The sequence below is a fragment of the Harpia harpyja genome, chromosome 10 (assembly GCF_026419915.1).
Source record: "Harpia harpyja isolate bHarHar1 chromosome 10, bHarHar1 primary haplotype, whole genome shotgun sequence".
Lineage (NCBI taxonomy): Eukaryota > Metazoa > Chordata > Aves > Accipitriformes > Accipitridae > Harpia > Harpia harpyja.
The window spans coordinates 33033699-33049026 of NC_068949.1; the positions used below are offsets into that span (position 1 = coordinate 33033699).

The window sequence follows — 15328 nt, forward strand, 5'->3', positions numbered from 1 at the left end:
GAAGACTCATCATGAGTCTTCAAAGATCTGTTCTAAAATTATCTAACATACCAAATGAGGACAATCCAATATTTCATGCAAAATAAAATACATTATTGGTACTTAACTAATAGTTTAAAGACTGTGTATAGCTGGTATATTAATAGTTTAATGTTGATCTAGTAGGGCTGGTTAATAAGATCTGGGCTTCTGGCACTATTATTAATTTTATCAGTTTTGATGTATTTAGAGCTTTTTCTCTTTTTTGCCAAAGAAAAATGAAAGCCAGTTATTGGGTGCTAAAGAAACCCACACAGAAGTTCAAAAGATATTCTCAAATGTTTATCATACTAATAAAAAAAATATGGTTCTACAATATAGCTTTACAATTTCTGTAAGATACACAATAAGAGAACAGATGAAAGCAAAAAACCTTTCACCTATCCACTTTCCTCCCTACTTCAATAAAACACACAACATTGCTGTTTCTTACCAGGCAGAGGTTTTTGTTGAAGAACAGAAACACTGCATGTCTCAGCATCAATTGCCAAAACATATCCTTCTTTACAGCCCATGTAAATTTCTGAGGTTGCAGTCCAGCAGTGGGCAGTAGGATGCACTGAAGGCTTAATATAATTTCTAGGCTTCAGCACAAAAATAAACAAGTTCAATCAACAATTGACAAATATCTGTACAAGCAGTTACAAAAATTTTAAGGCAAAAAAAAGATCATTACCTCGTAGAGTCTGACCGCTTGTATCATACTTGCCTTATTTTATTCAGTCATTCCTTCACTGAGGCTAGTAACTTGAGAAACAAGAACATTTTCCAGAAAAGTTTATGTCTGGAGATAGCGGTGGAAAACTTACCTCTCTCCCTAGAAGCTTGTTGAAATGATGAATTATATTTTCATCGAAAAATCATGTATTTTTAAATTTGAATTTGTCTGGATTTATTCTCCAGCACTTCCATCTGTTACAGTTTTGTCCTCTAGCTTGGAAATCCCTCCAGTATCTTGCCTAGCCTTACAAAGATAGTGACCCACCATAACCAGGTCATCTCCCAATTTTTTAATGATAAAATTATGAAAAAATTAAACACATTGAGCCCCTAGAATTTTTTTTTTTTACGTCAGAATAGCACTGGAAGCCCAAATTGAAACAGTTACCCACTGTGACCTCACCCTGACAAATGCTTTTCAAACTGCTTTTCAGAACAGTCTTCCGCTTTGTAGACATAACCTGCACACGTGGTCTTGCATACTTGGCAGTACTAAAACACATTTTGTTTGAATATTTTATCTTCTCATATAATCAAAATTGCTCTGTAAAACAGCTCTGTCAACCTTTGTGTCATCTGCAAATTAGTTCTAGAAATATCCCTGCCACAGACTTCCCATGTGCCTTGAATTTAATTTCACTAAAATAAATCTCATAAATCCATCATCCATAAAAGAGGAAGAACAGAACTTCTCCACCGAATACTATTAAAGACAGTGACCCGTTCAGATACAACAGTAACTGGGGTCATATAAATACCATGACAGAAAGCACCACATTGAAGAGAATCTGGGGAGGGGGAGAGGGGAACAAAACACAAGAAAACCTTGGGAGGACATTTTAAAGAAAAGATTCAAAGAACCATGCATGTCAACAGAAGTGATGAGGAACACTAAACAATATGATGGGTGAAAAAAAAGAAGAGTCTATAATTCTATAAAACACCTGCTGTCTCACTAAAGGTACTATAAAAAGAGGAAATACGGATGGACTTGTGATGAAAACATAGGACAGAGATTCGTAAGTACCTAGATTTAACTTACTCTCTATTTATGCTTAAAAAGCATTTTTAATTTCTCAGGGGGGAAATGTTACAGAAATAAAGTATATTAATATTTACTTTATAAATCAAATAGGACTAACAGTAATAAATCTATACCAAATGGGGCTTTACATCACCCAGAGAAACATTTGATATAGGCATTTTCATTGATTTTATGAGGCTTGAACATCACAAATCTTTGGGAAGGTTGTAACTGAACTACTGTGAATCAGAAGCTTCCTGTGTAAAGACAACTTCTATAATGTTCCTCTGTACCTGCTGTCACAACTGTCTTTACACATAAACTAGATAAAATATGCTAATCCTAGGATGAGATTATGTAAATCCCAAACCAGGTTGCTTCTTGAACTGTGCATTGGTACGGTGGTGCATACTAATAATAATGCTGTCTTTTTTTGAACTTCTTTCCCATTTGAGTGGCACCTCTTCAGGGAAAAAAAAATCCATGACGGATCCTTGTCATGAAAAGCTTTATAAAAAGACAATGGAATAAAATTGGTACTGGGGATGAAGTGGAGTCAAGTGGGCTTGTCATGGTAAAACATATTCAGAAAACTCAGGTCCCAACAGTAAGAAATATTGAAAAGAAACTAAATGAATTTAACGCAAGAAAGAAAAGGATTGAAAGCTGTAAAACATTTCAATTCCTTTCACTCTGCTGCCCCGTTGTGGTTACTTTGGTACATACCCAGCCTCAGTAGCTTGTTCTAGAGTATGGAACCCTAACACATTTCAAAGCAGCAAACAAGTGCACCCACAATGGCGCTGCTTTTCTTACTTGCCACTCACACACTCCTTAAAAGTGGGCTACAGCCTCCAAGGACCACGGACTACAGGCTGAGGACAACTCCTTTAAATAATAGTCTAAATAAATGGTTCTCCACTTCGGGTGCTTGCATCAATGTGAAAAACACTGATCTCAGATTTAGTGATAAAGAACAAAAATCCTTCTGTTGAATTCTGCGGAGAAAGGGAGAGCTTCAGCAGGCCATGATACTATTCCCACTGCACTCAACTGAACACACATCATTAACCACCACAGGAGAAGCAGGTTGTCTCTTACTAATTGAAAAAGCATTGATGATAGTAGGGAGGAAAATAACTCCAAGGTATTTACAAATGTCGAGGCATGGATTTTAGGCCAGAGTCAGATAACTGCTCATGGACATTTGTAATGGTATACAAATCACCAGTGAAAGTAACCATGTATACATCTGCCACAGCAGCCTGTCAATTTATAAAGACAGTGAAGAATGGTAGTTATAGCACCTCTATTTTGGACAGCCTGGTCCACTACAGCAACTGTAGTCTGAAGAGATCTGAGGAACTCAGCAAGTTCAGTCATTTCAATCTCTCCCAAAGTTGATGCCTTAGACACTTTTCAACATAAGGGTCTTGATAAAACAATATTTCAAAGAAGTATCTTCTCTATCAAGCATACTCTGATCACCTTGTGCAGGAATTGCTTTGCCAAAATGGTATGTTCCATGTTGGGGTGCTAGAAGGGGGTGCTTAACCTGACAAGACATATGCATGCAATTATAAGATCTACTAGTGGCTCAGTTTTTCTGCTAGGTTAGAGAAGGAGCATATGTGCAATCTCCATGGCGTGGAGGGGAGAATTAGTGCTGTAAGGCACAATAAATGCAAGTCCTGCAAAAAATTACTTGGCTACCATAGTCTGGAGCAAGGTGAAAGTATGCCCGAAATTGATTCAGTGCCTCCCAGTGCTAAACTGTGAGTGTAGCACATCACATTTTAGTACACAGGAAACAACATACCACCACAACAACAAAAGAACAACAGCAGCTTGTATTTCTGCAAAAAACTTTCATTTCTAAATAATCTGATGTTCACTACGTTGTCAGTATTCACAACCAAAATACACCCATCTAGGGAATTTGGGGAGTAAATAACTGTCAAAATATTTACCATGTAATTTGAAAGAAAAGGAAATCTTTGTCAAAGACTAGTAGAACAATCTACTCTTACTCCAGGAATATTTCTATGTATAAGGAGAACACAATCACCTTGAAGGTGCTAAAGAGAAATCTAGGTTTTTCTGAAGGCAGTTGGGAATGCAAAGACCCTATAGTGGTATCTAGTATGGTTGAAAGCACAAACTTTTCTGCGTGGGAAAGTTCATGACGTAGTTCTGCAAGTTCAAGCATAAGAACCTACCATTCCTGAATGGAATAGCATCCATTCAAAGACAGACAAATTCTATTAAGCCTCACAGACCTAATATGGCAGTTATTTTTTTCCCCAATACCTCTTGTAATTCACTTCACAGACTAAAGAACAAAGTGTGTTTTGCAGTTCATCATCTGCACATAATATAAGAGGCAGTAAGGCAGAAGAAAAAGGCAATGCCCCTGATGAGCATATATTATCTTCATTTTCCATGTTCTAAATGATCTGACATATAAGCAGTTCACGTATAATCAGAATCAGTAGAGGATGTTTGTTTGTTGTTATTGATTGTCCTGGAAACCAAGGGCATCAGCAGTTACACAGTTAAAAAACCTCTGCGAATCTGAATGCATGAAGCCATGAAAAGAGGATGAGGTCAGGAAAACATCATTCCCTATTTTTATTTTTTATTCTGCTTTATAAGAAAAGTTTATGGCAGAAACCTGTGGTATAATAACCTGATATTACAGAACTCACATTTGTCCATTGAAAAGACATAGTATAATGCCAGTATCATCTTATGCATGGTAGTTTTTTTGTCTCATATATATCACAAGCCACCAAATTGAAATCAATGGTCTTAATCTTAGAAGAGAATCCCAGATTTGCAAGTTAAATGTTTTCACACTGGCAGATACTTCTAGTTGGTAGTCAGGTCAAAGTAAATTTCAAACAAAATTTCAAACACTTTTGAAGCCTCTCAAAAGAGGCATCTCAAGGGAGGCTAACAAGTAAATGATCAAATACAAGTGAGACAAATGGGCAGGTCCAACACTGACAGTGGTATGGGAATGTATTTCAGAAGCAGGAGTTGCTGTCTGGAATAAAGCCTTCAATGTTTCTATAGCTTGAGACATTTTCAGAGTCAAAAAGAAAACAAATCCCAAAGTGAAGTAAGGATACCTGAAGGTTACTATCAGTTTAGCATGGGAATAGTTTTTCAAGGTTTCAGCAGGTCATATTAGCTTGGGCATAGTTAAATGCTGACATGCTTATACTACTTCTGGGATACAGATTAGTACCTCCACTGCACAGATATATTACTATGCTGGGACCTGTATTAGAAATCTCTACATTGTACTGCACTGTGCAGTAGCAGCATGCCTTCTAAGTCTACTGTCAAAATGGATTTCAAATATATTGTTGAGACAACAGATCTGTTTACTGGGTTGTACCTGTTTAACAGACATTAAAATTATTAATTTATTAACACCTATTTGCATAAAAAGTATAATGACTTGGAATAGTAAAAAGGAAAAAAATCAGTAACTACCATGAATGTTTCTGCTTCATCTCCTACCAGTCCAGCAATGGCTGAAACTGGCAAATCAGGGCCATGATATGGATCTTCACTATGAGAAACTGGGAAAAACAAATCCTTACGAGGACTCACAGACCCTTGTCCATCAGGGAGTTTCACAGGGCTGTGAAAAAGGAAAAGACACTGTCTGAGGAGAAGAAATACTATGAAAAGTAAATGCTGATACAAAACTGAGAAGCATTTTTTCAAAACTTTGAGACACCAACTCAGTTAATGGGCTTTACTTCCGCAAGAGTAATGGAGGATTTTTGTAGACAATCATTCTACATAGCACATACCATTTCACTGAAAAGTAACAGTAATTCCACTACAAAAGAGGAATGTTCCTAACTGGCAGAAACAGATTGCCATGTTCTAGCTCAGAGTCTTCTCTTGTTGCCTTGTATAAACAACTCTTCTATGTTACTGTTTCTTTATTAACCAGGATTAATAAAGACACACACCTAACTTTCATATGCTGTGAGGATTCATGTTTAATGTTTATTTAGAGAAGGTTTAACGATGATGAAAAATTAGTAGTAGTATTTGCTTGTTGCACTCTGGTAATCAGTGTGTGAGTAGCTGTTAATGCAGGAGTTGAGGATTCTATAGTTTACAAACTATGTTGATTTATGACTTGGAAAAAATTTATGTAAAATAAACAATTCTCAGTGGATGTTTAACCTCTACTGAATGGAATGAAAAGTGAGGAAAAAGGAGTATATATGTATATTCACATGTGTACTCTATAATGACAAAAGGCAAAAAAACCTGCAGTATTCTTTTCAGATGGCAAATTAAGGCCTTGTCTACACTTTCACTAGTATAACTGTCAGTGGCATTATGTTGGTTATATTCATAGTTAACAAGATTAAACACACTTGGGAATTGTAGAGTAGCTGCTGCTGAAACAGCATAGGTGTTATACTTCAAGGACTCCAACTTGAATGATACATACCACTTTTATACCAGCCTCAAAAAACATTTTAGCATAAATAAATTCTAGGTTTGCTGTGCTCAGTGAATTGCATTGACAAAGCCACCCCCTCTGGATCTGTAAATTGGCCACACAAGCTGGAAATCACAAAGAAAACTGATACTGCTTTTGGTACAATTTGTGATTACAACAACATATTGTTTAACTATGCTTACTAGGAAGCAACTTGATCCAAATTTGGTGGTTTCATAGCTACAAAAGCAATGCTCAACATAGCCACTTGCAGGAAAGCAGTCCAGGCACCACCTTAATTCAGTCATGCAGGTTTTGATAGAGGCTGCCAAAGCAGCTGATTAGTATTAGCTTCATGATGTGCATAATCTGGACATGTGAATACTAAGAAATGAAATAATAAATTCAATTAACTTGATTGACTAGATAGGTTCACACTGCTTGTGATTTAGCAATTACTGATTGCAATTGCTAGGTGAACTAAATTGGATTAAATTCTTTGCAAACAGATGTAGGCTGTTAGTCTTAGTTATTAAACTATACCTCTAGATTTTTCTGTTAACCTGAAGGGTGTTCCACTTACTTTTGCTTAAGGTGATGCTCATCATTATTCCTTTCAATATGCCAGATAGTAAGGGAGCTCTCATTAACAAAACACAGCTGTTGCCAATTCATAGGATTAAAAGTTAAAGAGGTTGCTGTTACCCCTGGCTGAGTCTCACTGCACAGGAGGATATTTTCTTGCCAGTTCCTTCATTAAGGAGAGTAAAAGAAAATCAAATGCATTCAGTAAGTCAAAAACATTCAAGCAAAATATATCTGGATGTGATTATGACTGACATTCAAGATCAAGTTTGGAAAACAAATACTTTGTCACTGACAAAAAATTTCTGCTGTCAAACATGTTAGGTCCTCTTGAGAATGAAAAGGAGGTGGTTAATTAGCCACACATCAAATTATTACTGCTACAAAAAGATTGAACAGTAAAATAATTTTGAAAACTGACATTTAGAAGCATTATCATGCACTTCCCTTTGTGAAAAGGCAAGAGTCATGGAAAAGAGTCAAGAGACATGGATTTTTTCTCATCAGTTCCATCAGTGATCACTTGAATGGGCCCAAACAATTAACTCTTCAGCACCCCAGAGCTCACCCTTGCTTTTCCAATCCATAAAATAATTATTATAATGCTTGCAGGCTTGCAGTTGGAAGGTATTATAATTAGGAAATAAAACACAGTCAGCCTGTGATTATCTATGGATGAATTAATTAGGTAATACAGTAATTGTGTTGTGAATGCAGACATACAAGCTATGGCTGCATCAACTAACTTGAGCATGAAACAGCGCAAAATTTGTGTGGGGCTGTAATGTATAGCTGACACAAGCCTGGGAATCTGCTTTCCACTGACTTTTCTTTTGTCTAGTGTAACCTATTTTATGTTCTCACCATCTAATTTCCATATTTCTCCACTACCCAGATTAATTCTTGACTGTATTTGCATTTTTAGGTGCTAAGAACTGATTAACATCATTTGAAGAAAATGGTTAAAACTGATCCTTAATTTCTTGGACAATATATCTGACTTAATCTAAATTAGTATTTGTCATTACTGCTGACAGGAAAAAAACCTAAAATGCATACACTGCTGTAAATGGATTTAGTATAATCTCGTTGTTGTGGCCTGTAATAATTCACTCACAAAACAGATCAGGATGCAAGACACTGGTTAATATTGACAGCATATGCAAAAAATGAGAAGTATTCACACATACACAGTAACACTCATTAAAATTACAGAAAGCTATAAGCTGCAATTCTGACTTTAAAAGATATCAGTGTAGCGCTCTCTCTAAAGACCTGTCAGCATGTTCTCATCGCGTACCTAACAGATAGTGCCAACACTCTTTTATAGTAGACAATTTATTAAGATCTGAAACTATATGGTACATGTATCTGAGCATTAAGCCTCTCCTTTGAACAGAAAACAATAAAGATCTAGGGAAAAAATATCTCAGATGAAAGGCAGCTTTTAGTTATCCATAAGCTTTCTATATTTCGAGACTGACACAACTTTCAAAACATCTCTTATACCTCTGATTCCAAACTATTTGCTTAAAATACAGGAACTGTGCAATCATCATATTGTAATGACACATTAAGAATGCTAAACGTTGAGATTTCTTTCATCTGTACACACACGTTTCTACAATGAATGCACAATATAATCCAATTGCAAAAAATGAAGGTCCTGATCTCAGTAAATTCACACACCTCTGTTCAAGTTATTATAAATTCTAAGTTTAATATTGTAAGGTAATTTTATTTTGTTACTAAATTCTTTCTGACGGGAACCTAGGATGGTTCTTTTATGACAATTAGCAGCTGATAGCTGTATTCATGCTGACTCAGATAGGTTTAAATTGTTTGGCCTTGGAAATTGCCACTACTTTAAAGCATTTAAACATTTCTAGATTATTTCCATTTTTAAGAATAATGTAGAGAAGTCTTTCAAGATGGTGTTTAAGTGCACACAATGAACATATTAGACCATGTGTGTTATTTGTGCTGTAAGTGACAAGCATGTAAGCTCTTCAGGCCAGTGAGGCTGTCTTGTTGGTTTCTACTGTGATATACACACAGACATCCTTCCTGAACTACTGTGTACGATCAGAGTTCACAGCAAACATTATTTCATAAGGGATAAAGAAGAGGCATCTGTAATAGTATCTACTACCATTACTAAAATTCTGAAGTTACAGGAATTTCTGCCTCTTCACTAAATATTGTACAAGAAAAGGTCATCATTAAATTGGCAGTATACAGAACATTCCTTACATGTCCTTGCTTGCCTTCCGCCTACTCCACCCTCCCCATTTGTTCTGAAGAAGTGCTCAGACTCCACGGTTGATGGAATCTTGCTGGCAATGGAGCAAGACCAGGATTATATTTTTAGAGAACAATTAGAAAAATTAAATATTCTAACTTCTGTATCTGCATCATATTATATAATACTTCTTTTCATGACAATGAGCAGAAAATTATGATCTAACCCAGTGACCCATGATAGTGTAATCATTGAGCAAAACTAAAGACAGAACTAAGATCAAACACAAGTAATTAAGAGGACCACTGAACGATCCAGGGGGACAAAAAAGTAGAAATCGGCTTTAGAACGCTTTTCTTCTTTCCAGCAGGCAACTTACTTTCACAAACAGCATGGTACTCAACTTCCAAGCATAAACAGATAATTAACTGATGCTGAAGAATTTAGAAGTACTATGAAACACAAAATTTTGAAGAAGGTAGAAGATAGCTGTAGCAAAGTAACAGTCATTCTGACTAGTGGCTACTAATGCTAGAAAATAAAGATATGAATTAAATGTAAATGGTATTAGAGAATCTTTTTTTACTCTTACCATACTGAAAGAACAAATTCTGGGATTGAAGAGTAACTGGCTACATATGGGCCTGTGAAACTAAATGCAAGTAAGGTGTAGTCCAGCTGAGCATTACCTGAAATGTAAAAATAAGGAACATGGTCCTTAATTGCCCCAGACTTTACTGTATACTATCACAGATAGAGTACTCAGCTCCTTTATATCTACTTTAACTCTTCAAAGACATTCTTCAGGCCCCCAATTCCTTTGCCTCACTCCAGATTGTTTTGATTTGATCATAAAAATGTTCCCTATGTATCACTGCTTGGAATTTTTTCAATTTTTTTCAATAATACCTTGAGTTTGTAAAGTATTTTTTCCTCAAGTACCCCGAAATCCTTTGCAGTCATAATTTCATCCATATACATGAAACAAGCAAGTAGGATAGGCAGGCAAAAATATACATTAGATCCCAGACTCCACAGCTTAACTGCAAGAACCCTCATTCCTCTCACATCTCAGATTTCTCAATGTGGCTTTCAGCATTCTGCTTGGGACCCTACTGCAGTATGATTTTTTTTGTTATTCTGACTATATTTTCCTAAAATGAATTCCATTTCATTCCATTTGTTTTCCCTTTAAAACAGCTCCATTTTATATTGTCATATTCCTCCCTAGCTTGAGCCTAACTAAAAGTAGGGCAATGGAAAATTGCTTCCACTGCTTTCCATGCATCTTGTCATGAGACAGTTTCCTGTCACACATTTTTTCAAGTCTTATCAAAAAACCCCTTCAGAAACTGGATGATTTAAGTATTGGTTTAATGACTGGTGACAGGGAGGGTTACCAAATCACTACCTTTTAATTCTGTCAGTTTATTCAGTTCTGGAAAAGTGTAGATATATATGACGGGATTCAGCTTCCGGTCTGAAAAGGCGAGCACTTGACTGTTCCTATTCGCTGCAAAGGCTCCCACCTGGCCAGTCTGACACTGCAGCACTGTAGTCTTCTTTGTTTCAATGTTCAGGAAGAGGATGTAATTGCCACAAGGGTAGCAGACAGTTTGATTGTTGATAAAGCCAAAGTTCTTCTTTGGAAATCCCTGAACCCAACTTAAGAAAGAGCAACTGAATGTTAAAACATTAATCAAAGACAGATATTTCTCAAAATACTGTGATAAAGGGAATGTTGTAGCCTAAGTTACACTGAACTAATGCTTGGGATTTGTTAGACTCATCCTCATACCAATGCTGCAAAACGAGAATAACTTCAAGATCTAGTATTATAGGAATTACTAGTTCAGTGTTTCCAGAAACACAAGGTCAATCTTACCCTGATGGAGCACAAACGACTGTCATAAGAACATGGAGAGATGACTATATTTCTTTCGGTTTTCACTAAAAATAAAGTTAGCCAGTTCACAGACTCTGTTTTTGTACTCATATATCATAGTAGTAGAGGATACCTTTATTCTGAAAGAATTACACAGGTACAATCTGTACTTAGGACCCAGTTGTGTTTGCTTAACCTTTTTACACTTTTATAGTTCATCTCATCCCCGTAAAATAAAGAATACAAAGGCATGGCTTCTGTTTATATGAACCCACCCAGGAGGACTGTTCTGCTTTAAAGATACCAGTACCTTAACATGCTAAAACTTTGGAACGTAAATCTCATGTGTTACACAAGGACTGAAATAAACTACTGAAGAGGAGTCAGCTTATGAACTTACAATATATCAAAAAATTCATAACTGCCTGCAGATGTTTTTACCTTTCAGAAAGTGTGTGGATAAACATCAGGGTCCTCTTATCAAAGGGATTTGCATTTACTGTTAAGTGAAGATGTCTGACTGAGCCACAGCTTAGCCTGCTAGTACCATGGCAGAAAAGTTTCAGCAGTGTAACAGATATCCTCTGTGTACAACACTGCCATTAGCACCTTCTCTTCTAATTTCTATTCAGAAACTTTCTATCTCTTCTCTTCTTCCAAATAAGAGGATTTGACTGGAAGAGATCTTTGTCCTCTGCAATTGCAAGCAGTGTTTTTATGCTCCTTTCACGTACGTAAACAAGTCATAAGATCAGCTGCCGATCCTCTGCGCTCTTACTAGAAGATTGTACTACAGCCTCAGCACTCTCACAGTTAGGAACATTTTAAAATGACTAGTCTTTAAGATATTTATGTCCAGCAATAACTTCTCATTACCTTATCTGAGTAGTTTCTGCTCTTGGCCTCTTTCGCTACACACCAGAGGAGAAAGTGTAGCCAGAGGGGAGCAGGAGCACACTGACCATGTACTTGTGCAGATGAACTGAATACCATGGCAACAAAGAGGAGACATTTCAGCTGATAGATGTTTTTCTGGACCTTTTACACAAGAACTAGATGTATATGACATGCCATGGCACATAAGAAGACCTTTATGAACATGCTCACAGGACCAGCTCTATGCTTTTCTCCAACACTAGATCTGAATCAGTGGAAATGAAGTATTTTTAACTTCTGTTCACAGGGATAAAATGAAATCTAGAAAATGTGTATGCAGGGATAAATTAATGGGATGACAGTGCAATTTGTCATCCTTATACAACCAGTAAAGGCTTAAGGGGACAAGTATTCAGGCTGTTATCTGATGTCAGCTATGACTGGTGCAGTACACACTGAGTCAGGTAATTAGCCATGGCTCGCTCACATTTTCCATGCTGTGTCTGCCTCCAGTTCTGTATAAACATTGTGTCAGAAGTATTTCAGTCAAACTTTGCCAGCTGGTGAAATGTAGATGGGGCAAAGTAATTAGAGTTGCTTGCAAATTTCCTTAGAGAGCATTTTGTCACTGAAAATGCTAGTTCATACAAAACAGATTATATGAAACCATGAGTTGTGTCAAAGTTCTGTGTTTTCTGAAGACACAAAACACGCAATTCCATTGCCCACTGCAAAATAATTTTTGTCATTTTCTCCTAAAACTGATGTATATATGACTACTGCTAACATTAATTTATAAGAAAGGCAAACTTTAAACTTTTCTATTTTATGGAAATAGGCTTTGCTTCACATTCAAAAGGGCTTAAATTCTTTTTTTTATTTTGCCCAACATTTTCATTCCATAATGGTGTTTTCACAAAGCAGAAAACCTGGGTCACAGCTCTTCCAAGTAACACCAGTTTGCACAAGGGACCTCCTCTGAATAGCAATTACATGCTTCAGATGGTATATTTTTTACCCTGCAAGTATCAGACTGGTTAAGGCTGAAGCCTGTTTCTCCTATTACTAGAAAAACTTAATTAGAACAAATAATTTTCTTTCCACTAAAAAGTGCTGCACCTATAATTATGGATCTATGTCCCATAGTAGCCATAAACATTGATGAAACAGCTGAAATACAATGGGCAAGGAAGTTTAAACATCTGTCCCATTACACAGAAAAAATGTCTAAACATCCTAGATTGCTGTGAAAGTCTCAACCAAGGTGGGGCAGGAAAAGCTTAATTCATCTACAGCTCCTATTTGTTCAGAACCAAAAAGCAAGTTGTTAGATGACCAAGAGCTCTGGAAGAGAAGTGTTTTACTATACATAGTGTGGGTTATGTTTGTGGGAAATGGAAATCTGAAAGTCTCTGACATGCAGGTGAAGATGCTAAGAGAGAAAGGCAGGAGTGAGGACACAGAATACCAGGAAAATTAAGAGCCATGGGAGAAGATTATGACAGTGGTGTTTAAGAGGTACAGGACAGACAGATAAATTTCAGAGGCTGAAGTAATCTGGGTAGAACAGAAGAGAGATGTGGCCATGAACAGAAATTAACTGTATGGGTTCACAAGGCCACGTATCGAGACAAAAACGATGCCCTGAGAGTTCATCAGGATTGTGTGCTGTCAGAACCACTACACAGGAAAAGACAACATCAAGCTCCAGCTTAAAACTAGTCAAGGCTGCTTACTCCCTGTTTCAGAGCCTCCCTGTGCTAAGGGCAGAAAACCTAAGTTTTATCCAAATCCACCAAAGGCTCAGTCCCTGCTATATACTGCAGTGCAAGTGCTTCCTTCCCTTTTCCCACCCCCCAACTACCTGCCGCCCTAACACAAACCCACAGCACAGCAGCCTCCCTTCCTTTCGCTGCTAGACCTGCCCTATTCTCTGACGGCTGCATAGAGCTGTCCCGGGGTGAGAGGAGCTGGGCCCCGGGAGCACAGCACAGGACACCGGGCACCCCGCCGTGGCCGAGGGGCTCAGGAGCGCGTGGCACGTGTGGAGGCCCGAAGGGCGCAGGCTGTCCCGGCCGGCCCCCACCTCACTTCCAGCGCAGCCTCCTCGGCCGAGGAGGAGCAGCGGCGGTCCCCTGGGGCCTTGGCGCGAGGCTCCTCACCGGCCGGGGCCGGGGCCGCGCTCCGGGCCTCACCGGCCGCCTCCATCCGCCTTACCCCACCACCGGCCTGCTTACACCCGTCTCTTAGGAACAAGAACGGCTTCTGCTATTAGCTGACACAACGCCTCCCGCCAGGATTAAAACAGACAGCTGATTGGCCTGCGCCCGTGAGCCAACCAACCAATGAGCGCGGGTAGGTATTTAAAGGGCCAGCAGCCGTAGAGGAACGGCAGGGGTTCGTGTCCTGGGCGAGGGAGGTGTGGGCACTAGGTGGTGGGCGGAGCTCCCTGTGGCGTATCCAGCCGTTCTCACGCAGGCACCGGCCTATGCCTAACGGGGTAGTTCTGCCCGTGAGTCACTGATATCCGTGGCCTAATCGTTGCTGCTGTGTCTAGAAAGCAGGTAGCTTTATCGGGCATAGAAGTGAGTCAGCCCTTGGGAGAGCGACCGTGGGCTCCTTCCCTTGGCCACCCCACGGGTCCTTGCTGCGGCTGCATGGTCGCTGCTCCCGTTCCAGCAGTGTTTGGCCTTTCACTTGGCGAGACAGCTGTACCTGTTCTCCCGTTGCTCCTCATGTTTCTCCTTTCATGAGGTACTGCAGTTCTCGGGATGTGTAAGACAGTGCTCCTCAAGCTTCAAAGAGAGCTGACTGCTGGAAAGAAGAGAAAGCACAGCTACAATCTTTCTCTATATACTTAAGGCTTTTAGTGTGGTAACACAGTAAGAACCTCCAAGTATTTTAAAAGCAAAATTAGCAATAGTATCTCCTTTTCCTAAAGGGAGAAATGTCATTTATAGTGTCTCGCTCGCTTGCGTTAGTTCGTTATCACTTATCTGTACAGTGGCAGTGTGTGGTTTTGCGATACTGCTATGCGCTCGCAGTGCCGTGGCGCAACGATGGGGAGTGGCAGTCCTGTCCAGAGGCAGTGGGATGAGCCTGTACCTTGCTTCTTGTCTCCATGGGTGCTCTGTATGCCATGCAAAACCACGGTAGGATGAGGAAATGGGTTTATTTTTCCAAGGTGCCTTTGAGGGGCTGTTGTAGCACTCAGATCTTGTGATGCTGCTTTGGATTCCTACGTGCCTGTCTCTGGGTTGTGAGTTAGCAGACTGCCTATGTTCTTCTAAATTGCTAAAAGAAACTTCAAATTAATTTTCTCTATTTTTATGGCCCAAAATTTTGCCAAATCTTTCCTAATGTTGTCCCTCAAATGGGATTCGTTTACCTGATGTGCAAGCCAATAACACAGAGTTGAGGTATTTTCAAATTAATTTCATTCATGTGCATGAATGGGTGCCTGTCTCAAGACAGAAC

The 15328-nt window shown here is 38.7% G+C and overlaps 1 protein-coding gene across 7 annotated transcripts in view; it reads right to left on the minus strand.

The window, feature by feature from the left end:
* CFAP43 (cilia and flagella associated protein 43) overlaps positions 1-14075 on the minus strand; it is a 55535-nt gene extending 41460 nt beyond the window's left edge. For all 7 annotated transcript variants that reach the window (XR_008236937.1, XR_008236938.1, XR_008236939.1 and 4 more), the window contains exons 1-6: positions 13938-14075; positions 10502-10755; positions 9683-9779; positions 6847-7014; positions 5288-5438; positions 473-623 (exon numbers count right to left, since the gene is read on the minus strand). Coding sequence is in view for 1 of the 7 variants with exons in the window: in XM_052799429.1 (XP_052655389.1) it covers positions 473-623; positions 5288-5438; positions 6847-7014; positions 9683-9779; positions 10502-10755; positions 13938-14059 (943 nt within the window). In the remaining 6 variants the exon portion in view is untranslated. The remainder of the gene's footprint in view (positions 1-472; positions 624-5287; positions 5439-6846; positions 7015-9682; positions 9780-10501; positions 10756-13937) is intronic.
* Between the last annotated feature and the right edge of the window lie 1253 nt (positions 14076-15328).